The 25,976-nt window shown below is 50.4% G+C and overlaps 1 protein-coding gene across 1 annotated transcript in view; it reads right to left on the minus strand.

Moving 5' to 3' along the window:
• anxa6 (annexin A6) overlaps nt 1-17,191 on the minus strand; it is a 154,058-nt gene extending 136,867 nt beyond the window's left edge. Inside the window, 2 exon segments of the mRNA XM_038796250.1 lie at nt 11,257-11,315; nt 17,173-17,191. Coding sequence (XP_038652178.1) covers nt 11,257-11,274 — 18 coding nt within the window. The 5' untranslated portion in view covers nt 11,275-11,315; nt 17,173-17,191.
• Between the last annotated feature and the right edge of the window lie 8,785 nt (nt 17,192-25,976).

A 25,976-nucleotide genomic window follows, 5' to 3' on the forward strand; every position in this document is an offset into this window, starting at 1 on the left:
GTGACTACCTCCCTATAACTCCTCTCAATAACCTCTTCCGCCTCCCGAATGATCCGAAGTTCATCCAGCTCCAGCTCCAGGTCCCTAATGCGGTTCTCGAGGAGCTGGAGTTGGGTGCACTTCCCGCAGATGTAGTCAGAAGGGATACTAGAGGTGACCCTTTCCTCCCACATTCTGCAGGAGGAACATTCAACTGCCCTAGCCTCCATTCCCACTAAACTAACTTCCCAACTACTGAAAAATAAAAAAATAAAAAGCTTGTTAGTTTAGCAATCCAACGGACAGAGCTTTTTTTTGGTTAGAGGAGGAGGATGGGTGGGAGACACTACGTAAATAGTGTTTCGGGTAAAGCTGTCACTCGAGAACAGCCCCTTCACAAACCACCTTCAACTTACGCTGACCGCACTGCACGTATGCAAATCTCCCCGGAACAGCCAATCAGAAGCTCTGCTCTGCTGCCCTCTGCTGGATGCTCACCTTCCGTCGAACTCCTCGGGTCACTGATGCAGGTGCACCTTCAACTTACGCTGACCGCACTGCACGTATGCAAATCTCCCCGGAACAGCCAATCAGAAGCTCTGCTCTGCTGCCCTCTGCTGGATCTTCTCTTCTCCCTCCCACCACTCATCACGGGGGCGATTCTCCAGAATGGAGACGACATGTTCGCGCCGTCGTGAACGCCGTCGCGTTTCAAAGCAGGCACGGGGACGACCGATTCTGTCCCCCACAGAGGGCCAGCACGGCACTGGAGCGGTTCACGGTGCTCCAGCCTCCCTTCCCGGCACAAAATGGGCGCCGTGCCAACCCGTGCATGCACAGGGGACTTCTTCAGCGCGCCGGCCCCCGGCCCGGCGCAGGGCTCGGAGAATCGCCCCCTCACGTGTCATAACTCATTCCTCCTCAGACCTTGAAACAACTCGACTGCCCGAGACACCCCATCCTCCCACGAAGAGTCCAGTCTGAGCGCCATTGCATCCTGCTGTATCTCGTTCTCCCCTGACAACCAGGGAGCCATTCTAATTTTAACCAATATTTGTCGTGGGAATTGTGACACAGTTATATGTTGCATGTCCCTTAAATGTTACAATCCAGCAGGCGGACGGCACTGAATTTCACTGTGTGAAAGTCAACCTGTTTGCTGATTATTAGTCACTGCATTGTCTGATTATTATAGATTATTAGGCACTGCATTGTCTGATTATTATAGATTATCAGTCACTGCATTGTCTGATTATTATAGATTATCAGTCACTGCATTGTCTGATTATTATAGATTATCAGTCACTGTATTGTCTGATTATTATATATTATCAGTCACTGCATTGTCTGATTATTATAGATTATCAGTCACTGCATTGTCTGATTATTATAGATTATCAGTCACTGCATTGTCTGATTATTATAGATTATCAGGCACTGCATTGTCTGATTATTATACATTATCAGTCGCTGCATTGTCTGATTATTATAGATTATTAGTCACTGCATTGTCTGATTATTATAGATTTGCACAGCACAAAAAGAGGCCATTCGGCCCATCATGTCTGCCGCAACCAAACATCTATCACGCTATTGTATCAATTTAATGAATTGTGATGAGATAATGATTGGCTACAGAGGACTTTGCACCTTATTCCCTTGCCTCGCTTCATCTCTCCTACACGCCCCCAAATCCAATCTTAAATACACTTAAAGGATCATGGGAAACACGTCAAATGTTTTTCCTGCTTGAAGCCCCAGTTCAGATGACTGAAGCAGTTCATGCCCAGTGACTGGCAACCAGGCTTGGGCTGGTAAGCGGTGAGTGATATTCGTGTCAGGCAATGATCTCCTCCAACATTCAACTATCTTTTCTAAACACTCTTAACATTCAACAGCATTACCATTATCAAACCCTCCACCAACAGCACTTTCAAAATCTTAAACTGGGCCAGTCACATGGAAACTTTAACTACAGGAGCGGGGGGGGGTCAGAGGCTGGGAATGTTAGGGTGGGTAACCCATGTTCCGACTCCCCAAAGCCTTTCCACCATCTACCAGACGCACGTCAGCACTGTGGGAGCATCTACACCAGTTCAAAAAATACATTCACAGAACATAAAACATACAGTGCAGAATGAAGCCATTCGGCCCATCGAGTCCACACCGACCCACTTAAGCCCTCACTTCCACTCGATCCCCGTAACCCAATAATCCCGTCTAACCCTTTTGGTCACTATGGGCTAATTCTCATGGCCAGTCCACCTAACCTGCACGTCTTTGGACTGTGGGAGGAAACCGGAGCACCCGGAGGAAACCCACGCACACACGGGGAGAACGTGCAGACTCCGCACAGACAGTGACCCAGCAGGGAGTTGAACCTGGGACCCTGGAGCTGTGAAGCCACAGTGCTAATCACTTGTGCTGCCCAATTCAGCTCACAATCTCCTTCTATAGGGTAATGAGAGATGGGCAGCTATTGCTGGCCTTGCCAGCAACAATCACATCTCATGGAAGAATAAAAAGTGACCGCTCTCCATTTGAAATGAAAATCGCTTATTAAGCAGGCTTCAAATGAAGTTACTGTGAAAAGCCCCTAGTCGCCACATTCCGGCGCCTGTTCGGGGAGGCTGGTACGGGAATTAAACCTGCGCTGCTGGCCTGCCTTGGTCTGCTTTCAAAGCCAGCTATTTAGCCCTGTGCTAAACCAGCCCCATTTGCCGGTAGAACAGGTACAGAAGATAGAAACCTCAACACCACCCGGGACAAAGTAGCTCCCCCGACTGGCATCCGGTACACTGCTCAAACATCCACTCCATTCACAGGAAAGGTAGTAGCAGCAGTATGTTCCAGCTACAGGATTCAGCGCAGCTCCACAGTACCACCACCGTGGGCAGCACGGTAGCATTGTGGATAGCACAATCGCTTCACAGCTCCAGGGTCCCAGGTTCGATTCCGGCTTGGGTCACTGTCTGTGCGGAGTCTGCACGTTCTCCCCGTGTGTGCGTGGGTTTCCTCCGGGTGCTCCGGTTTCCTCCCACAGTCCAAAGATGTGCAGGTTAGGTGGATTGGCCATGCTAAATTGCCCTTAGTGTCCAAAATTGCCCTTAGTGTTGGGTGGGGTTGCTGGGTTATGGGGATAGGGTGGAAGTGTTAACCTTGGGTAGGGTGCTCTTACCAGGAGCCGGTGCAGACTCGATGGGCCGAATGGCCTCCTTCTGCACTGTAAATTCTATGTAAAAAAAAAAGTCTCCTTTGACAGCTCCTTCCAAATCTGTGACCTCTGCCACCCAGGACAAGGACAACAGGTGCACCCAAACACCATCCCCGCCAGGAAATATTTTGGCTGTACCTTCATCATCAGAATCCTCAAACTCTCTAACAGCGCTGTGTGAGCCTCTTTGCCACACAGGTTGCAGTGGTTCAAGAACGTGGCCTTCTCAAGGACATTAGGGGTGACCACTAAATGATGGTCCTGTCACTGAAACCCAAGTCCTGAGGACAGATTTAAAAAACAACACGGTGGGCAGGTACGGCACAGGGTACACTCCAAGATTCACTCCTCAAAGGTCTGGCTCTAACCTTTAGACCCAAGTCCTGGACCCCTCTAACCAGCAGAAATAGTTTCTCTCTATCTACCCTATCTGATCTCCTTGATAACTTAAACAAATCTCAATAAAATCTTCTAAATTCCAAGAATACAATCCTAATTTGTGTAATCTCTTTTGGAATTTAATCTCTTTTGTACTTTAAACCTGAATTTCAGGTGGAAAGTTTCACTTCCGAATATTGGAGGACTTGTGGTGAACAAGTTACTGCCAAAGCTGTCTGCCCCGCACCCGGTTACCCCTCCACCGGGCACCGCACCCGGTTACCCCTCCACCGGGCCCCGCACCCGGTTACCCCTCCACCGGGCCCCGCACCCGGTTCCCACTCCACCGGGCCCCGCACCCGGTTCCCACTCCACCGGGCCCCGCACCCGGTTCCCACTCCACCGGGCCCCGTACCCGGTTCCCACTCCACCGGGCCCCGCACCCGGTTACCACTCCACCGGTTCCCACTCCACCGGGCCCCGCACCCGGTTCCCACTCCACCGGGCCCCGTACCCGGTTCCCACTCCACCGGGCCCCGCACCCGGTTCCCACTCCACCGGGCCCCGTACCCGGTTCCCACTCCACCGGGCCCCGCACCCGGTTACCACTCCACCGGGCCCCGCACCCAGTTACCCCTCCACCGGGCCCCGCACCCGGTTACCCCTCCACCGGGCCCCGCTCCACCGGGCCCCGCACCCGGTTCCCACTCCACCGGGCCCCGCACCCAGTTACCCCTCCACCGGGCCCCGCACCCAGTTACCCCTCCACCGGGCCCCACACCCAGTTACCCCTCCACCGGGCCCCGCACCCGGTTACCCCTCCACCGGGCCCCGCACCCGGTTACCCCTCCACCGGGCCCCGCACCCGGTTCCCACTCCACCGGGCACCGCACCCAGTTACCCCTCCACCGGGCCCCGCACCCGGTTCCCACTCCACCGGGCCCCGCACCCAGTTACCCCTCCACCGGGCCCCGCACCCAGTTACCCCTCCACCGGGCCCAGCACTCGGTAGGAGGTCCTTCCGCACAGGGCCAGGGTGGGGTTGGGGGGGGAGGGGGGGTGCACAGGGCTGGTGGAGGGGATGCACAGGGCTGGGGGGGGGTTTGCACAGGGCTGGGGGGGGGCTGGGGGGGGGTGCACAGGGCTGGGGGGGGTGCACAGGGTCCGGGGGGGGGGTGCACAGGGCTGGGATGGGAGGGTGCACAAGGCTGGAGGGGTGCACAGGGCCCGGGGGGGTGCACAGGGCCGGGGGTGTGCGCAGGGCCCAGGGGGGGTGCACAGGGCCGGGATGGGGGGGTGCACAAGGCTGGGGGGTGCACAGGGCCGGGAGGGGGTGGTGCACAGGGTCCGGCGGGGAGGGAGGGGGTGGGTGCACAGGGCCCATGGTGCGCACAGGGCCCGGGAGGGTGCACAGGGCCCATGGTGCGCACAGGGCCCGGGAGGGTGCACAGGGCCCATGGTGCGCACAGGGCCCGGGAGGGTGCACAGGGCCCATGGTGCGCACAGGGCCCGGGAGGGTGGCTGTACAGGGCCCATGGTGCGCACAGGACCCAGGAGGATGCACAGGGCCCATGGTGCGCACAGGGCCCGGGAGGGTGGCTGCACAGGGCCCATGGTGCGCACAGGACCCAGGAGGATGCACAGGGCCCATGGTGCGCACAGGGCCCGGGAGGGTGGCTGCACAGGGCCCATGGTGCGCACAGGACCCAGGAGGATGCACAGGGCCCAGGAGGATGCATAGGGCCCAGGAGGATGCATAGGGCCCAGGAGGATGCACAGGGCCCAGGAGGATGCACAGGGCCCGGGAGGGTGCACAGGGCCCGGGAGGGTGCACAGGGCCCAGGAGGATGCACAGGGCCCAGGAGGATGCACAGGGCCCATGGTGCGGACAGGGCCTGGAGGGGGGGTGCACAGGGCCCGGGGGAGGGGGTGGGTGGGGGGCGGGGGGTGCACAGGGCCCATGGGTGGGAGCAATTAGAGGAACCCAAGTCCTGATTAGTGTGGGAGTCTCGGGACAGGGAGGGGAGTTGAGGCCCCAGGGGGTGGGCAGAGGGGAGGACATGGATGCTGGTGGAGGGGCCGGAAGGGGAAGAAGTACCCACAGGGGCCAGACCTGGAATGGGTGGGGGGAAGAAAATGTTTGATGTTGAAAAAAGGCTGCTGATGATTGTGCCACACACACCTCCTTCTCTTCTCCTCTGGCGTCCTGAGCAGGTTCAGTGTTCTCCCCCCCCCCCTGAACACCTCCCTCCAGCCTGAACATTGAGGCTGGGTGAGCAACGACTCTAAAGTGGTCCTTGATTGACCATTTAAGGGCCTCATTTGGATCAAGGCCAGTTTAGTTAAGGCTGGGAGGGGGGGGGGGGGCAGCGGTGTGCAGAGGGGGGGGCCGACGGTGCATTGGCCCCGGGCATCCATTGGATGGGGGCATCCAATCAGAGAAGGAATTTTTTTAAAATTTCGATTACCCAATTATTTTTTTCAATTAAGGGGCAATTTAGCGTGGCCAATTCACCTACTCTGCACATTTTTTGGGTTGTGGGGGCGAAACCAACGCAGACACGGGGAGAATGTGCAAACTCCACATGGACATTGACCCAGAGCCGGGATCGAACCTGGGACCTCAGTTCCGTGAGGCGGTTGTGCTAACCACTAGGCCACCGTGCAGCCCCAGAGAAGGAAATAAGATAGTAATTTTAAAATTTCAGCGGTGATAAATCAATTTTTGGAGGCTCACCACACTGCAGAGGCAGTTGTTAGCCCTTTATTCCTTTAACATGGTGTACCCTTTCTGTCTAGAGAAAATGGTCCTTCTCCCCATCCCCCCCACACGCATGCGCATGATGTACGTGGTGCAACCATCAAAAGCAACAAGCAGACGTGGCTGTTCGTTCCTGCGTTTCCTCGAGTCATAACTCGTCTTTTCTTCAGCTTTTTGTGCATCTAGATTAGTTCTTTTACCTACTCAGGTCAGTGAATAGCTCTAGAACAGGTGCAACTACGGTTTTTATAGGTTTTTTGGCGATATTTAATTAAATATTTACGTGGGATGTAGTAAGAGTGAAGCCTGGATGATCAGAGGACTGCTATGGCATTTAATCTCGGAATAGGAGACATTTATTCCTTAACATGCTAATATTCGAATACAGATACCACTAATTTGCAAGTCTATGAAATAAATTGCACGAAATTATCAGTGGAGAATCAGTGTGAAATAATTTGATACGAAGGAACAAAGAAATGAAATATGGTTTATCCGTCTGCAACTGACCGATTGTTTACCATTTTCTTCCCATTTTCTCATGCGTCTTACGGTTTTTGAGATAGAAAATGAAATGTTACGAGTATTTCGTGTACAACCGAGTGGAGCACAGAACAGGAAAAAAAAGAGGGCCAGAGTCGAAGAAGAGTCCCATCAAAGAGGGGCATTAGATGCATGGATAAAAAGAAGTAAAGAAGAAGTAGGAGAACCTGGAGAAGTAAAAGATGATGTGGGTGCAGAGAAGGATTTTTCTGATACGGATTCAGCTCGGTCAGAACATAATACTCTCTCTCCTCAGTCTCGTTGTCAGGATGATGATCCATGTGAAGAAAATAAAGAAGATATTTGCATATTTTTGCAAAGAAGCGATTTTGGCTGTTTGAAGAAACCGATTCCAGATCATTTGAAGATGACAATATTACAACATGGCCCTGAAAGATATCAGAATAAAAGTGGTCCATTTGCTGAGAAGGATGGGAGATCATTTTCCAAACAGTGGTTTGATAAAGTTTCCACAAACAGAGAAATTGTGGAGAGAAAATGGTTGTTATACTCTCCATATCGGAAAGCATGCTACTGTTTTGTTTGCTTTTTGTTTTCAAAGGAGCATTTGTTGTCTGTGTCAAACTTTGGAAAGGAAGACGGTTTCTCCACTTGGAGAAAATTAAATCCAACAACAGCTGACCATGAGAAAAGCCCTTCTCATAGAACTCACATGAGGGAATACCTGAACCTTGTAGTTCGACTCCATCATTCAACTACGATAGATGCTGAACTTCAACAGCAAATGTCTGCTGAAAAGAAAAGATGGAAAGCTATAACTGAACAGATTGTCGAGGTTATATCTTTTCTGGCAAAACAGAATCTGGCCTATCGTGGACATCGAGGAGAAGGAATATCTGGGTTATCAGAGCCAGGAGAGACAGTCAGTGAAAATACAGGAAACTTTCTAGCAACAATCAGACTTTTGGCCAAATATGATGACATCTTAGCAAAACACTTGCAGAGAGGGAAAGAGAAACCAAAAAGTGTCACCTACTTGTCCAACAGAATTCAAAACGAAATAATCAATCTTCTTGGTGAAACTGTCAAGAAGAATATAATTTCCGAAATTAAGGACGCAAAATATTTTAGCATAATGCTGGATTCAACTCCAGATATTGCCCATGAAGATCAGGTTTCTGAAATTCTGCGTTACGTTCATATTGATGAAAACAGAAAAGTAGAAATAAAGGAGACATTTCTGGGATTTTTTCAAGTCAACAAGAAAGATGCAGTCAGCCTGGTAAATAAAATTCAGGAAAAATTGGAAGAAGACAAAATTTCCATGAATGACTGTCGTGGTCAAGCATATGATAACGCAGCAGTTATGGCTGGAGTGAGAGGAGGTGTTCAACAAAAAATTCTTGAAGTTAACCCAAAAGCTGTGTTTGTGAACTGCGAGAACTACAGCCTCAATTTGGCCTGTGTCCATGCAAGTGAGGTGCAACCTGTTGTTGTTACATTTTTTGGCATTCTAGAAAAACTCTTTACTTTTTTTTCTTCATCTACTTCTAGTTGGGAAGTGTTAAAATCATTTGTCACTCGGACTGTGAAAAGACAGTGTGACACAAGATGGAGTTCCAGCCATGATGCTGTGCACGAAGAGTGTGACAACGTTATTGCAAGCCTTCAACACCTGCTGGAAGGAGAATTTTCAAGGGAAACTAAATCTGATGCAGGATCGTTACTGAACTCTATTCAACAGTTCCCGTTTATAGCTTTATTAAATTTTTGGTACTCAGTTTTTATCATCAGTGGTTAAAGTCTCAAAACGTTTGCAGGATCCGAAAATGGGGTTCCATGAAGCTTCTTGTGATCTGAGAGGACTTATTCATATCTTGAATTTGAAGAATGACGAAATTATCCACAATGCAATAGATTTAGCCAATGAATATTGTCAAAATTGGGGAATACCAATTGCACGAGCAAGGAGAAGAAGAATAATGCCTCGAGAGTCAGCAAGAGATAGTGGACTGACGGCACAAGAAGAAATGAATAGAGTAATGGTAGAGATTGTGAAGAGATTAAAAACTGAAATTGAAGACCGCAGTGTCCGCCTTCAAAGACTCAGTGACCGATTTTCTTTTCTTCTGAACTTGAATTCAGGAGTGATTGAAGATGAACAAGAAAGAGAGAAATTAAAAAAGGAATGTTCAGACTTTGCAAATTATTATGACAATGATGTGGTTGCAATTCAGTTATATGACAAAATTATTTGTGATGCTCCTTCGAGCTGGAGGGAATAGAGTTCCCCCTGATCCTAAAGATGCTCTGGAGTCTTTACTGCAGTATGAGAGGGATGTCTTTCCGACGCTGTGTGTTTCATACAGATTACTGCTTACAATCGCATTTTCAGTCGCAAGCTGTGAAAGGTCATTTTCAAAACTGAAATGAATAAAAACATATCTGAGGTCTTCTATGTCACAGGAGCGACTGACCAACCTGGCTTTAATAAGCATTGAAAAAGAATTTCTCACAGCTGATGTAAAAAGTGAAGTAGTTCAGGTGTTTTGTGACAGAAGGTATCATTTGGGGAAAAGAACTTAATAAATTTGATTGATTTATATTAAAATCGAATAAAGCGTTTATTTCATGTTTCATCTGTGTTTATATATTCAAAATGTTTTCCTTTCTCATAATATTTCTCAGTATATTAGGCCTTATACTTGAGTCTTTGGGGCATACAATCAAGATTTTCCCCGGGCATCACCAGACCTCTGCACGCCACTGGGGGGGGGGGGAAATAATTCTGTTCTTGGGATGGATTTTGTTTATTGTCACATGTACCGAGGTACAGTGAAAAATATTATTCTGCGAGCAGCTCAACAGAACATTAAAAAGTGCTGGTCTCCTCCCGTCCCCAACATTGTGTAACAACGAAAAGGTGCCCAGGAACAATCTCGAGTTGAATGAATGAGTCAGACGAAGCTGATAGGACAAATGGATTTTCACTTCGATATAATCTTGGGTGCATTTAATTCTATCCTTTCGTGTCTGGGCTGGAGATGGAACTGAGGAAGAGTAACAAATGTTGAGTGACGTTCCATCACGCCTGCAAGATAGCCCAACACCAGAATACCAGAATACACCAGTAGGGGCTGGTTTAGCACACTGGGCTAAATCGCTGGCTTTTAAAGCAGGCCAGCAGCACGGTTCGATTCCCGTACCAGCCTCCCCGAACAGGCACCGGAATGTGGCGACTAGGGGCTTTTCACAGTCACTTCATTGAAGCCTACTCGTGACAATAAGCGATTTTCATTTTCATTTTTCACCTCGTGGTAAAGTGCGCTCAGCCACTATCTCTCTCTCGCTGTCGTGAGTTCAAATTCCAGAGACTGCAGCACAAAATCTCGGCTGACAATTTTAGTGAATTAGCCGAGGGGGTGCTGCACTGTCAGTGAAGCCACCTTTCCGATCAGATGCAATGATCTCATTTGTCCAAGAACATCCCTGACCCAACATCATTACAAAGCAAATGATCTGGTCCCTATCTCCGTGCTATTGGTGGGATTTTCATGCACTAACCAGCTGCCACATTTCCTGGTATTAAGCCAATGACCACATTTCACAGCCAATGGGCTGCAAAACGCTTTCAGACTCCCGCAAGGTTGTGAAAAACGCTATCCAAATGCAAAGCTTTCTTGAAAGCTCGCACGCTCTCTTCCCCCTCCCCTGGTTACAAGAAATAGGAGCAGGACCAATAGGGACGGGAACAAGGGATAGAAATAGAATCGCACGGCCCGCTCAGCTGCTCCGCCGTTCAATATAATCCGGGCTGATATAATGAGATCCTGAACGTCTCGACGAGGTGGGTGTGAAAGGGAACGCTTCCTCTTGTGGGTGAATCTAAAACAAGGGGGCGCGGTTTTTAAATTAGGGGTCACCCTATTGGGGCAGAGATGAGGAGATTTTAATTCTCTCAGTGATCTGTGTGACTTTGGAACTCTGCCTCAGAAGGTGGGAGAGGTGGAAGGGGAGGGGGTGGTCACTGAATGTTTTTCAGACAGAGGTGGATGGATTCGTGTTGGGCGAGGCAATCAAAGGCTCTCCCGGGGTTGGGGGGGGGGGATGGAAATGTGGAAGAGTAAAAAATGTTGAGGGACATTCCATCCCGCCTACAAACAGATCAGTCATAACCTTATTGAATGGCGGAGCAGGCTCGAGGGGCCGAATGGCTTCCTCCTGCTCCCCGTTTGTACGACCTTGGGTTTCTACTCCACTTTCCTGCCCACTCTCCATATCCTCTAATCCCCCGAGACACCAACAATCTCAGCCTCAATCCTCTGGGGATGGAGAATTCCAAAATTTCTCCGAGTGAAAACATTTCTCCCCATCTCGGTCGGCAATGATTCTTGTGCAGTGACCAGAACATTCTCCTTACCTTTCCTCTGGCAGACATGGTTCGCTGTTATCGAGAACCGACACTGAATCCAAACAATCCTGAGAGCAAAAGAAGAGGGTGAGAAATTATTTATGGCCCTGATAAAGGCTGGGAAATACACCGTGATCCATTATACGGCCGTCTCTCCACGCATCATTGAGCAACATCATTAATCAGGATTGTGTATCATTTCTCCTGTAAATAGGATCGGGTGAAGCAACTTCAGCTCTGCTTTCCCAAACATCCTGCTCCACTGGTTAATTGAAAGGTTAATTGAATCAACTGTTTAAAGAGGCTATGATAATTAAATATACAACAAACCTGGTGGAAACAGATGTACGAGTTGATTTTAGACCATGACTGTATGTGATGTGCCTGAGCTTCTTGTTGTAACAAAGCCGTTCTCAGCAGTGATGACTCAAGCAAGTGGACACCGGTAAAACTGCAATAGCGCAAACGCAGGAATAAGTGTCTGACTGAGGCTCGAAGTGTAGCGCCCCCCTCAGGTCGGAGTCTGAAGGCAGCGGGTTCTCATCCTACACCAGGGATTTGGCCACTAAACTCCTGATTGGCACTGCACTTCCTGCAGCTTCCCTCTTGTGCAGAGGACGCATAGGGACTTGGAATTCCTTGTTCAAGATTCTCTTAATGTTAACGTGCAGGTTCAGTCGGCAGTTAGGAAGGCAAATGCAATGTTAGCATTCATGTCAAGAGGGCTGGAATATAAGAGCAGGGATGTACTTCTGAGGCTGTATAAGGCTCTGGTCAGACCCCATTTGGAGTATTGTGAGCAGTTTTGGGCCCCGTATCTAAGGAAGGATGTGCTGGCCTTGGAAAGGGTCCAGAGGAGGTTCACAAGAATGATCCCTGGAATGAAGAGCTTGTCGTATGAGGAACGTTTGAGGACTCTTGGTCTGTACTCGTTGGAGTTTAGAAGGATGATTAGAAGGGGATCTTATTGAAACTTACAGGATACTGCGAGGCCTGGATAGTTTGGACGTGGAGAGGATGTTTCCACTTGTAGGAAAAACTAGAACCAGAGGACACCATCTCAGATGAAAGGGGCAATCCTTTAAAACAGAGATGAGGAGGGATTTTTTCAGCCAGAGGGTGGTGAATCTGTGGAACTCTTTGCTGCAGAAGGCTGTGGAGGCCAAATCGCTGAGTGTCTTTAAGACAGAGCTAGATAGGTTCTTGATTAATAAGGGGATCAGGGGTTATGGGGAGAAAGCAAGGGAATGGGGATGAGAAAATATCAGCCATGATTGAATGGCAGAGCAGACTCGATGGGCCGAGTGGCCTAATTCTGCTCCTATGTCTTTTGGTCTGATGGACACATTAATCCAGGACCCTGTCTACTCTCTCCACTGGGTGGAAATGACGCTGTGACACTGAGGGTCACGTTGGCAAGGTGGACAATATCTAGTCCTCAGACAACATCTGAAACAGATGATCCAATCATCAGTCTTGTTTCTTGTTGGAGCTTGCTGTGTACAAACTGGCTGCAGTGTTTTCGAGAGCAGACACTCATTATGCAGAGAGTGCTGTAGAGAGTTGTAAAAGGCATCGTATGAAAATTACAAATTATTCAATGAAATATTTTCTTTAAAAAAGGCATTCTATGAACGCAAGTTCCTCCTTTCTATCTCTGTAAAACTACCTCCGAATATTTTGCAAACCCATTGAACACAAACCGAGAGCAGAATTGGAGGCGAGAGAGTGTGCAGCTCGGTGATTCTGAGGTTAATTGGAAAATATCTCTGGGCCCAGGTTTCACTCCAGAGAACCCAAAGGTAAACACATCTTGCCAGTTTGCTGTAACTTTGGCCATGGGCGGCACAGTGGTTAGCACTGCTGCCTCACGGTGCCAGGGACCCGGGTTCAATTGCAGCCTTTGGTGACTGTGTGGAGTCTGCACGTTCTCCCCGTGCCAGCATGGGTTTACTCCGGGAGCTCCGGTTTCCTCCCACTGTCCAATAAGTGCCGGTTAGGTGGGGTTATGGGGACAGGGCAGCGGATTGGGCCGAGGTAGGGCAAAGAATCACCGAGGTCTACAGCACAGTAAAGGCCCTTCTGTCCATTGTGTCTGTGTTGGTTAAATTCCCCCAACCTATCCCAAGTAATTTAATCTCATTTTCCAGCACTTGCCTTTTAGCCGTGGCATCGCGGATGCACATCTGGTTAACTAGCGTCCCCTTGAGGGAAGGAACTCTGCTGTTCTTATCCGGTCTGGCCTACATGTGACTCCAGACCCCACACGCAAGAGTGTGGTTGACTCTTAACTGGCAATGTACTATTAATCAGAGACAAAGAACAAAGAAGAACAAAGAAAGGCATCCTCTGACAGTCCTCATCGCTATCCGCAATTCCACCAAACTTTGTGTCGTCCGCAAACTTACTAATCAGACCAGTTACATTTTCCTCCAAATTATTTATATATACTATGAACAACAAAGGTCCCAGCACTGATCCCTGCGGAACACCATTAGTCACAGTCATCCAATCAGAAAAGCACCCTTCCATTGCTGCTCTCTGCCTTCTATGACCTAGCCAGTTCTGTATCCACCTTGCCAGCTCACCCCTGATCCCATGTGACTTCACCTTTTGTACCAGTCTGCCATGAGGGACCTTGTCAAAGGCCTCACTGAAGTCCATATACCAAACATCCACTGCCCTACCTGCATCAATCATCTTTGTGACCTCTTCGAAAAACTCTATCAAGTTAGTGAGACACGACCTCCCCTTCACAAAACCATGCTGCCTCTCACTAATACATCCAAATGGGTGCAGATCCTGCCTCGAAGAATTCTCTCCAGTAATTTCCCTACCACTGATGTAAGGCTCACCAGCCTGTCGTTCCCTGGATTATCCTTGCTACCCTTCTTAAACAAAGGAACAACATTGGCTATTCTCTAGTCCTCCGGGACATCACCTCAAGACAGTGAGGATCCAAAGATTTCTGTCAAGGCCTTAGCAACTTCCTCTCTTGCCTCCTTCAGTATTCTGGGGTATATCCCATCAGGCCCTGGGGACTTATCCACCTTAATATTTTTCAAGATGCCCAACACCTCGTCTTTTTGGATCACAATGAGACCCAGGCTATCTACACACCCTTCTCCAGACTCAACATCCACCAGTTCCTTCTCTTTGGTGAATACTGATGCAAAGTATTCATTTAGTACCTCGCCCATTTCCTCTGGCTCCACACATAGATTCCCTCCCGTCCTTCAGTGGGCCAACCCTTTCCCTGGCTACCCTCTTGCTTTTTATGTACATGTAAAAATTTGCCAATGACTTTTCGTGATCCCTTTTAGCCCTCCTGACTCCTTGCTTATGTTCCTTCCTACTTTCCTGTGATTACCTTGTTCAACACGTGACTATTCTATAAATACAGCCAGCTGGAACCCTTTGGTATGGGAACTTCTTGTGGGTTAGTAGTTGGAGGAAGTGTCTTACACTAAACCTTCTTAAACCTAAAACACAGGCTGGATCGATTCTTCCGCCATAGCCCCTGGTTGATAGATACAGTCAAGGTAAATCTAGAAAGGTACATGAGGGAGAAAGGAGTAGAAGGATATGGCACGGTGGCACAGTGGTTAGCACTGCTACCTCACAGCACCAGGGACCCGGTTTGATTCTGGCCTTGGGTCATGTCAGGTCATGGTGGATCCTCTACCCTAACCTCACTTATCTGCTCTATTTCCAAATCCATTAGAGCTCAAAAATCAATTGAACCTCCCTGTAATGCAATGGTTAGCACTGTTGCTTCACAGCGCCAGAGTCCCAGGTGTGATTCCTGACTTGGGTCACTGTCTGTGCAGATTCTGCACGTTCTCCCCGTGTCTGCGTGTGTTTCCTCCGGGTGCTCCGGTTTCCTCCCACAAGTCCCGAAAGACGTACTTATAAAGGTGAATTGGACATTCTGAATTTTCCCTCAGTGTACCCGAACAGGCGCCGGAGTGTGGCGACGAGGGGATTTTCACAGTAACGTCATTGCAGTCTTAATGTAAGGCTACTTGTGACACTAGAGAAGATTATTTTAAAAATCATTTTTTAAAAATCTGCTCAATCAATCCTGGTTAGCACCAGAATTACTTCAAATTGTTCAGGTAAGGCACCAGTGTGTGGATTTTCTAAACTCCATCCCCATTTATAGAACAGTAGGATTTAGGGCAGCGTTCGCTCTCTCGATGTTACCAAGATCTCCAACAGAAATGCAGAAACACGGTTGAGTTTGCAGCGCAAATGAAAATCAAACTTATCGGCCAAAAAAATGTTTAAAAAAGGAACATTCATTCCTGTTGCAATTTTCCAGTAACCTCTAAATTATCTTCTGAATTTGTATTTTAAGAAAATTAAAACTACTGAACATGAGCGTGAAAACTCCACGTGAGCTTGGCACCAGGGAAATGGCCCTGAGGGTTACTCCCAAAGCAACATAATTTAGATTAGTCAGAGTTCACACATGTAATAACGGTTAAATTATCATGCTGTGGTTTTAGGGCGAGGGTAAATGTCTGAATCTAAAAATTAGGGGCAGGTTTTATTCTGTCCTGGCTTTTGGAGCCAGGCCAGGTTTCACTGCTGCAATCCAGTCATTTTACACACAGTCACTCTGCAAACTTGTATTCTGCTCCCTCACTCTAATCAACAATCTTCAAATCTGTTGTTGAGCCTAATCCATAAGCCAACCTCAATCAGTTTACAGAATTGTTTGGGGGTGGGGGATCAGGGCAATGCAGTTGTGAATTAATGGAAGGGGGTTGGGAGATTGTTAAATAATGTGCAACTCAATCCTTTTGCTCTTTGCACTCGCAAGAGGAGCACATCTCCCAGGAGGGGGGTGCTGGTAGAATTTATAATCTACACTGGAGTCTGTCGATAAGGCCGCTGCAGTCTACACGCCCCTAATACTGCAGCGCCAGACACTAAAGGCAGTGCCAGACCCCCAACTGCGGAACCCAGACCCCCAACTACAGAACCAGACCTCCAACTACAGAACCAGACCCCCAACTAAAAACCCAGGCCCCCAAACCCGGAACCCAGACCCTCAACTACAGAACCAGACCCCCAACTACAGAACCAGACCCCCAACTACAAAACCCAGGCCCCCAACTCCGGAACCCAGGCCCCCAAACCCAGAACCCAGACCCCCCAACTCCGGAACCAGACCCCGAACTACAGAACCAGGCCCCCAACTACAAAACCCAGGCCCCCAACTCCGGAACCAGACCCCCAACTACAGAACCAGACCCCCAACTCCGGAACCCAGGCTCCCAAACCCGGAACCCAAACCCCCTACTCTGGAACCCAGACCCCCAACTCCGGAACCCAGACCCCCAACTCCGGAACCCAGAACCCCAACTCCGGAACCCACCCAGACCCCCCAACTCCGGAACCCAGACCCCCCAACTCCGGAACCCAGACCCCCAACTCCGGAACCCAAACCCCCAACTCCGGAACCCAGACCCCCCAACTCTGGAACACAGACCCCCAACTCTGGAACCCAAACCCCCCAACTCTGAGGGGGATCCATTTCTCAGCTAGTTCACAATAAGATCCATTCGGCTTGGAACGGTTTCCAAGGCAAATGGACGTTTCTCCATTTTAGATCTTCTGCTGGAATGAAAATCCCCCTCCCAACCCCCTGGTCTTCAGAAAGCTGGCATTGAACAAGCCCCAGCTAACAGCTCACAGGCCGAATCGGATCGATGTTAAAAGGCTGCGCTTTCCACCTTGCACAGACTGCATTGCAACAGAAACCTCCTTGCCTGGCTAGCTGCAGAACCCAGCCTTTTCAAACAACTAAAAGATTCTTTTTCTGATTCGAATTAATTTTGAAACAAACCCCATTCCCTTTCCCAGAAAAAAAAAATCAATTTGAGCTTTTCTGAACAAAATTGAAAACGAACATACTTTAAATGCAGCTCCTCCTGCGCGCAGAGGTTTGGGATGGATGGAAATTGGATACATTTCATGTATCTTTCTACAAAATACGTTCACAGTTTTATCTTTTCAAAACTATTTGATAAAATGAACCCATTTGGAAAAAAAAACCCCCATGCTTTATGTATCCTTTTGATACAAATGTATCTTTTTTTATAAACACATTATTGATACAATGCAGGGATTTTGGCTACATCTTTGTCAATAAGTGGCTACACGGTGCTGAATGGTTTTGTGGTTTCTGCTACTCACCCCGCGAGTTACTGTCACCCTGCTGGACGGAGCTGAGAGTCAGTCCGCTCCTCCCTGCCTCTCTGGCGGCTCCTCTCCCTCCCTCTGCCCGCCTAGCCTCCAGCCCACACCTCCCTCTGCCTGACGTGGCCACGCACAGAGCGCTGCGGCTCAATTCGCTGCTTCTATTTAAAACCCACTGCAGATTCTACACTGTGCACCCCCCCCCTCCAACTTTGTAGCACAAGAGGCATGGGGGTGGGAGGGGTGAGGGGATGAAAGGATTCTGCCCCATGTCCTCCCCGGGTTTATTGGGGCAATATCCCCCCTCTCTCAGTTTCACCATCCTGCCCCCCACCCTGTTTGCATTTGATTGAATTTTCTCAGGGAGGTGTCGTTCTCTTGTTCATTCTTGAATTACATAGAATTTACAGTGCAGAAGGAGGCCATTCAGCCCATCGAGTCTGTACCGGCTCTTGGAAAGAGCACCGTAACCAAGCCCATACCTCCACCCTATCCCCATAACCCAGTAACCCCACCCAACACTAAGGGCAATTTGGACCCTAAGGGCAATTTAGCATGGCCAATCCACCTAATCTGCATGTCTTTGGACTGTGGGAGGAAACTGGAGCACCCGGAGGAAACCCACGCACACACAGGGAGGACGTGCAGACTCCGCACAGACAGTGAACCAAGCAGGGATTCGAACCTGGGACCCTGGAGCTATGAAGCATTTGTGCTATCCACAATGCTACCGTGCTGGTGGGGAGGCCAGTTTTTTTTGCACATCCCTAATTGCCCTAAAGAAGGTGGAGCTGAGCTCCCTTCTTGCAGTCCCTGAGGTGTAGGCACACCCCCTATGCTGTTAGGGAGGGAGTTCCAGGATTCTGACCCAGTGACAGTGAAGGAACGGCCGATATATTTCCCAAGTCGGGGTGGTGAGTGACTTGGAGGGGAACCTCCAGGCAGTGGGGTTCCCAGGTATCTGCTGCCCTTGTCCTTCGAGATGGGAGAGGTTGTGGATTCAGAACGTGCTGTTGAAGGAACCTTGGTGAGTTACTGCAGTGCATCTTGTAGATGGTACACACGGCTGCCACTGTGCATCGGTGGTGGAGGGAATGTTTTTTAAAAATAAATTTAGAATACCCAATTAAATTTTTCCAATTAAGGAGCAATTTAGTGTGGCCAATCCACCTAGCCTGCACATCTTTGGGTTGTGGGGGTGAAACCCACACAAACACGGGGAGAATGTGCAAACTCCACCCCGACAGTGACCCAGAGCCGGGATCGAACCAGGGACCTCGGCGCCGTGAGGCAGCAATGCTAGCCCCTGCGCCACCGTGCTGCCCAGGCGGAGGGAATGTTGAGGTGAGTGCATGTGGTGCCAATCATGGGATCATAGAATTTAATAATAATAATCTTTATTGTCACAAGTAGGCTTACATTAACACTGCAATGAAGTTACTGTGAAAAGCCCCTAGTCGCCACATTCCGGCGCCTGTTCGGGTACACTGAGGGAGAATTCAGAATGTCCAATTCACCGAACAGCATGGGCGCAATTCTCCGCACTCACGACGGTGCGGAGAATAGCGGGGCTTGTAAATTTTTACGGCCACGCTAGTCTGACGCCCTCCCGCTATTCTCCCCCTCCCCCCACGCCCGACTCCCGACACGAATCGCTGCCGCCGTTTTTTTACGGCGAGCAGCGATTCTCAGCTGGCCGATGGGCCGAAATCCAAGCCCTTTACGGCTGTTTTTACGAACGGTAAACACACCTGGTCTGGCCGTTCGTAAAGTTCGGATCTTGGCAACCATGGCACCGATTGGCACGGCAGTACCACGGCCATGCCAAGGGTGCCATGGGCCCGCGATCGGTGGGCACCGATCGCGGGCAGCGGGTCCGATTCCCGCGCACTCTTTGTCCTTCCGCCGCCCCCTGTATCACTTCGCGGGGCGGCTGAGGGGCATCCCGGCCCGCGCATGCGCGGGTTTCGCGCAAATGCGCGATGACGTCATCCGCGCATGCGCGGGTTGGAGTCTTCCAATCCGCGCATGCGCGGCTGACGTCATGTGACGCGTCAGCCGGCGCAAACTCTGGCAAGCGGGCTTAACGAAAGTCGTTAAGCCCGCGATGCCGGAGTTCACGGCCGCGGCATACTAGCCCTGACCGGGGACCAGAATCGGTTCCCGGTCGGGGAGGGGGAGGCTGGCGTCAAACCCGCCCGGTTTTGACGCCAGCCTTACGATTTCTCCCTGTCTGGGAGAATCGCGCCCCATGTCTTTCAAGACTTGTGGGAGGAAACTGGAGCACCCGGAGGAAACCGGAGCACCCGGAGGAAACCTGCGTAGACACGGGGAGAACATGCAGACTCTGCACAGACAGTGACCCAAACTGTGAACTGAAGCTGGGACCCTGGAGCTATGAAGCAGCAGTGCTAACCACTGTGCTACCGTGCTGCCCATCCCCAATTGCCAATTAGGGACACAGTGCAGAAGGAGGCCATTCGGCCCATCAAGTCTGCACCGACCCTTGGAAAGAGCACCCTACTTAAGCCCATACTTCCACCCTAACCCAGTAACCCCACCTAACCTTTTTGGACATTAAGGGGCAATTGACCATGGCCAATCCACCTAACGTGCACATCTTGGGACTGTGGGAGGAAACCGGAGCACCCGGAGGAAACCCACGCAGACAGGGGGAGAACGTGCAGACTCCGCACAGACAGTGACCCAAGCCGGGAATCAAACCTGCGACCCTAGAGCTTGAAGCAACAGTGCTAACCACTGTGCTACCGTGCCACCCAATCAGGCTGTTCAGCCATGAAGCACCACATTGGAGCCCAATCAAAGCCTTTTATTGAATTTGCTCTGGGAACAGAGGTGAGACCATTAAAGTCATACATGCTGTCTCTCCCTGAATGCTTCACAAGTCAGTCACGTAGCATCAGGACCAGACCAGTGATGGGAGATTCCCTTTCCTGAAAGATATCTGTGAACCAGATCAGTTTTTATAACAATCCAGCAATTGTTCAAAGTCAGTTTCATGATCCGGGTGCAGAAATGGTCAGATTTATTGAATTTAGTTTTGCAACCGGTCCGGGAACTCACCACGTCTGGTTTACCGATCCAGCCCCAGAACCAAATCTATTCACCTGCTCCACTCAAAAGGTTCCTCATGAGGAAAGGTTGGACAGGCTGGGCCTGTACCAATTGGAGTTTAGGAAAACGGAAGGTGATCTTGTTAAAACATGTCAGATTCTGAGGGGTAGATGCTGAGAGAATGCTTCCCATTGTGGGGAAATCTGGATCTGGGGGTGGGGGGCACATTTTAAAGGTGTGGGGGGGGGGGGGAGGAGAGAGATAAGGAGGCATTGCTTCTCGCCAAGTGTCTATAGAACTCTCTTCCCTGGAGAGCACTGGAGGCTGGGTCGTTGACAATATACAAGGCTGATTTAGACAAGGATTGACAAGGAGATCAAGCAGGAAAGTGGCGATGAGGCTGCATTCAGATCAGCCATGATCATTTTGTCTGGACGAGCCGGTTCAAGAGGCCGAATGGCCAATGCCTGTTCCTAGTTCTTATGTTCCTTGCCCAACAGTCACTATCTCACTGCAGTGGAGTTGGCCAATTGCTTCCCCTCCCCAGATCAGTGGCACGGATAGCACTAATGCCATTTTAACCCAGGACTGGAGCGCATTTCTTTGAGGAGAGGTTGAGTAAATGGACATGGAGAGACTCTTATAATAATCTTTACTGTCACAAGTAGGTTTACATTAACACTGCAATGACGTTACTGTGAAAAGTCCCTAGTCGCCACATTCCGGCGCCTGTTCGGGTACACTGAGGGAGAATTCAGAATGTCTAATTCGTCTCACACCTCTGGTGTACAGCAGAGTGAGGGGTGATCTCACTGACATGTGTAACATTCTTCGAGAGGTTGGCAGAGCGAATGTCTCCTCGAGCTGAATAACTGGAGGTCACAGGAGAAATTTCTTCTCTCAGAGGGTTCTGATACTTTAGAAAATAAGTCGGGTGCCCTTGGAAAGAGCATCCGACTTAAGCCCACACCTCCACCCGTAACCCCACCAAACCTTTTTAGACACTAAGGGGGAATTTATCACGGCCAACTCACCCAACATCTTTGGACTGTGGGAGGAAACCGGAGCACCGGAAACCCACGCAGACACATGGAGAACGTGCCGACTCCGCACAGACAGTGACCCAGCCGGGAATTGAACCTGGGACTCTGGTGCTGTGAAGCAACAGTGCTAACCACTGTGTTACAGTGAGGTTCAATGGATTTTTGAGCTCCAATGGATTTGAAGAATGTGCAAATAGAGCAGATAAGTGAAGTTAGGGTAGAGGATCCACCATGACCTTGCATGACCTGGCAGCATGATAGCACAGTGGCTATCACTGTTGCTTCACAGCTCCAGGGTCTCAGATTCGGTTCCCGGCTTGGGTCACTGTCTGTGTGGAGTCTGCACGTTCTGCCCGTGTCTGCGTGGGTTTCCTCCGGGTGCTCCGGTTTCCTCCCACAAGTCTTGAAAGATGTGCAGGTTAGGTGAAATTGGACATTCTGAATTCTCCCTCTGTGTACCCGAACAGGCGCCAGAATGTGGTGACTTGGGGCTTTTCACAATAACTTCATTGCAGTGTTAATGTAAGCCTACTTCGGACACTAATGAAGATTATCATTAAATAGCAGAGTATTATAATAATAATAATCTTTATTGTCACAAGTAGGCTTACATTAACACTGCAATGAAGTTACTGTGAAAAGCCCCTAGTCTTTTAGGACTATTATTATTATTAAATAGAAGGGCTGAATGGCCTAATTCCACTCTTACTCTGTTCTTATGTGTGAACCTGGTCAGTGGACATTGGTCTGCTGTGGGGAGCGGTTGGGGATATATACCCACTGTCCTATACCCATTTATCCCACATGGTGCCAGCATTAGAGAGCATGCTTCAATCCACAGCTTTGTCACCTCCAGATCGGATTATTCCAACACCGTCCTGGTTGGCCTCCCCCACCTTTCGCCCTCCGTAAATTTCGGTCCATCCAGGATTCTGTATCAGCAAGTCTCCTTTACCCATTACCCCACCGAGATCACTGACCTACACCGGCTCCCAGTCCAGTAACAACACAAGTCTCTCCGTGACCATGCCCATCTACAAACCCCAGAACCTTCTCCACACCCTCCAGTCCTCCGGGATCTCTGCACTCCTCCAATTTCCCAGATTTTCATCAGTCGTTCCGTAAACTGCTCGAGTCATAAATTCTGGAATTCTCTATGTAAACCTCTCTACGTCCCTCTCCTCCCCATAGTCGCTTCATACAACTTAAACCGCCTTAAAATATTTTGTGTTAATATCTCCGTACAGTGCCTCAGGGTCAGGTTGTACTTCTGAAATGCCGAGGGGAGTTTTACCAGGTTAGAGGGGGTGTATAAATGGATGATGATATCGGAGTAGAACTGAGCTAATGTTCCGAGGAGGAACCACTTTTCAAGCAGGGTTTCGGGAGCTGAACTCCTCAGCAAATCTATGGGCTCCCACTGCCAATTTTCTCTTCACAATGAAATGAAAATGAAATGAAAATTGCTTATTGTCACGAGTAGGCTTCAGTGAAGTTACTGTGAAAAGCCCCTAGTCGCCACATTCCGGCACCTGTCCGGGGAGGCTGGTACGGGAATTGAACCGTGCTGCTGGCCTGCTTGAAAAGCCAGCGATTTAGCCGAGTGAGCTAAACCAGCCCCTGATTTGGTGCCCACTTCAAATGCAAAAAGGTGGAATCGCCCTTTTAAGAGCTTTTAAGTATAGTGCCGCCATTTCATTTTCCGTTGCTTTAATATCAGTCTTGCAGCTCCAATCAATTCATATACTGGTTTATTTAAGGGATGTGTTAAAGTTGCAAGGTAACCATGGACACCACTCAGTTTAATGGAGACGTACAGCTCACAGTCTTGCCTGTGTACAGCTGGAGCCTGGCTGGGTTTCCCCCAGTGACTTGGGTTTTGTGTTTGGTTTGACTAATTCACGTTTGACATGGTTTTTCTTTGGCCGATGAATGTGTACACCCCGGGGGTCCTGAACAGCCGAGTACAATTTAAAACAAAATACTTCCATTGATTGTAGACGTTACTGGCTCAGCCAGAATTTGTTGCCCACCCCTAGTTGCCTTTGAGAAGGTGGTGGTGAGCTGCCTGCTTAGACCGTTGCAGTTAGCACTGTTGCTTCACAGCGCCAGGGTTCCAGGTTCGATTCCCGGCTTGGGTCACTGTCTGTGCGGAGTCTGTACGTTCTCACCGTTTCTGTGTGGGTTTCCTCCGGGTGCTCCGGTTTCCTCCCACAAGTCCCGAAAGACGTGCTGTTAGGTGAATTGGACATTCTGAATTCTTCCTCAGTGTAACCAAACAGGTGATGGAGTGTGGTGACTAGGGGCTTTTCACAGTAACTTCATTGCACTTTTAACGTAAGCCTACTTGTGACACTAAGAAAAAATAATTTTTAAAAAGTTTATTAAAATTCTTTCTCTCAGAAATGTCTCTGGATTGGGGCTTGAACCAAAAACTTGCCGACTTGGACTGTGAGTGCCCCCCCACTGAGTGCCCCCCCACTGTGAGTGCCCCCCCACTGTGAGTGCCCCCCCACTGTGAGTGCCCCCCCACTGTGAGTGCCCCCCCACTGTGAGTGCTCCCCCCACTGTGAGTGCCCCCCCACTGTGAGTGCCCCCCCCCAGTGAGTGCCCCCCCCCCACTGTGAGAGCCCCCCCACTGTGAGTGCCCCCCACTGTGAGTGCCCCCCCCACTGTGAGTGCCCCCCACTGAGTGCCCCCCACTGTGAGTGCCCCCCCACTGTGAGTGCCCCCCCACTGTGAGAGCCCCCCCACTGAGTGCCCCCCCACTGTGAGTGCCCCCCCACTGTGAGTGCCCCCCCACTGTGAGTGCCCCCCACTGAGTGCCCCCCCACTGTGAGAGCCCCCCCCACTGTGAGTGCCCCCCCACTGTGAGTGTCCCCCCCACTGAGTGCCCCCCCACTGAGTGCCCCCCCCACTGAGTGCCCCCCCACTGTGAGAGCCCCCCCCACTGTGAGTGCCCCCCCACTGAGTGCCCCCCACTGTGAGTGCCCCCCACTGAGTGCCCCCCCCCACTGAGTCCCCCCCCACTGAGTGACCCTCCCACTGAGTGACCCTCCCACTGAGTGACCCTCCCACTGAGTGCCCCCCCACTGTGAGAGCCCCCCCCACTGTGCCAAACCCCCCACTGAGTGCACCCCCCCACTGTGAGTGCTCCCCCCACTGTGAGTGCCCCCCACTGTGAGTGCCCCCCTCACTGTGAGTGCCCCCCTCACTGTGAGTGCCCCCCCACTGTGAGTGCCCCCCCACCGTGAGTGCCCCCCACTGTGAGTGCCCCCCTCACTGTGAGTGCCCCCCCCACTGTGAGTGCTCCCCCACTGTGAGTGCCCCCCCCCACTGTGAGTGCCCCCCCGAGTGCCCCCACTGTGAGTGCCCCCCCCCCCCACCCCCGAGAGTGGTCACCTCACTCTCGCAGGGATGTGATTGCACTGGAGGGGGTGCAGAGGAGATTCACCAGGTTGTTGCCAGGGACGGGGAGTATCTGAGCTATAGGGAGCGAGGGGATAGGCTGGGATTGTTTTCTATAGAGCAGAGAAGGGTGGGGGGGGGGGGGGGGGTATATGACTGAGGTGTACAAGATTATGAGGGGTTTGGACAGGGTAAATAGGAAGCAGCTGTTCCCCTCGGTTAAGGGGCCAATCACAAGGGGGCATCATTTTAGGGGGAGGGGCAGGAGATTCCAAAGGGAGTAAAGAAAGGAAAATGGACTCAGAGGGTGGTGAGAATCTGGAATGCACGGCCTGGGAAGGTTGTGGGGGCTGGAAACCTCACAAACTGTAGCAAACACATGGATCAGCAACTGAAACACCATCACATTGAAGGATACGAGACAAGTGCTGGTAAATGGAATTAGTGTGAGATTAGGGGTAGTTATTAAGGGTGCAGAGATGATGGGCCAAAGGGCCTTTCTATGCTGTACAACTCTCTGACTTCCCCAGCAATGGCGCAGTCTTGGTTAGGCAGTCACGCCCAGAAGGGACAGGAAGTATTTTTACTGGTGGAAGAGGAGACGGAAGGGTTAGGATTATGTGTCCATTCTCGGGTCTTGACTGAGGAAAGTGTGCCATTGATACTGGGCTGTTACTGGAAGAGTGTTGGCTCCTCTGAGACAGGGCCACGTCGTCACCTGACTGTAACCCCCTAATGTGCTGTCCTGTTGTTGTGCTTGGTCCTGAGGCCAGGAAATGGAGCAGGTGCGTACGGGCCGGAATTTTCCAACCCTGCCCCATGGCAGTTTTCCCTGAACCGGATGTGCCGAGCCTTTCAAACATTCATTGACTTTGGTGGGAAAGGAAGATTCTGCCATTCCCACCAATGGGAGTGCTGGAACATTCCGGCCTTGGGGTCTCTCCCGACGTGCCTGTATTCCCAGTTCTCAGATAATCCCATACTCTCCACGAG

This window comes from Scyliorhinus canicula, chromosome 4 (genome assembly GCF_902713615.1).
Source record: "Scyliorhinus canicula chromosome 4, sScyCan1.1, whole genome shotgun sequence".
Lineage (NCBI taxonomy): Eukaryota > Metazoa > Chordata > Chondrichthyes > Carcharhiniformes > Scyliorhinidae > Scyliorhinus > Scyliorhinus canicula.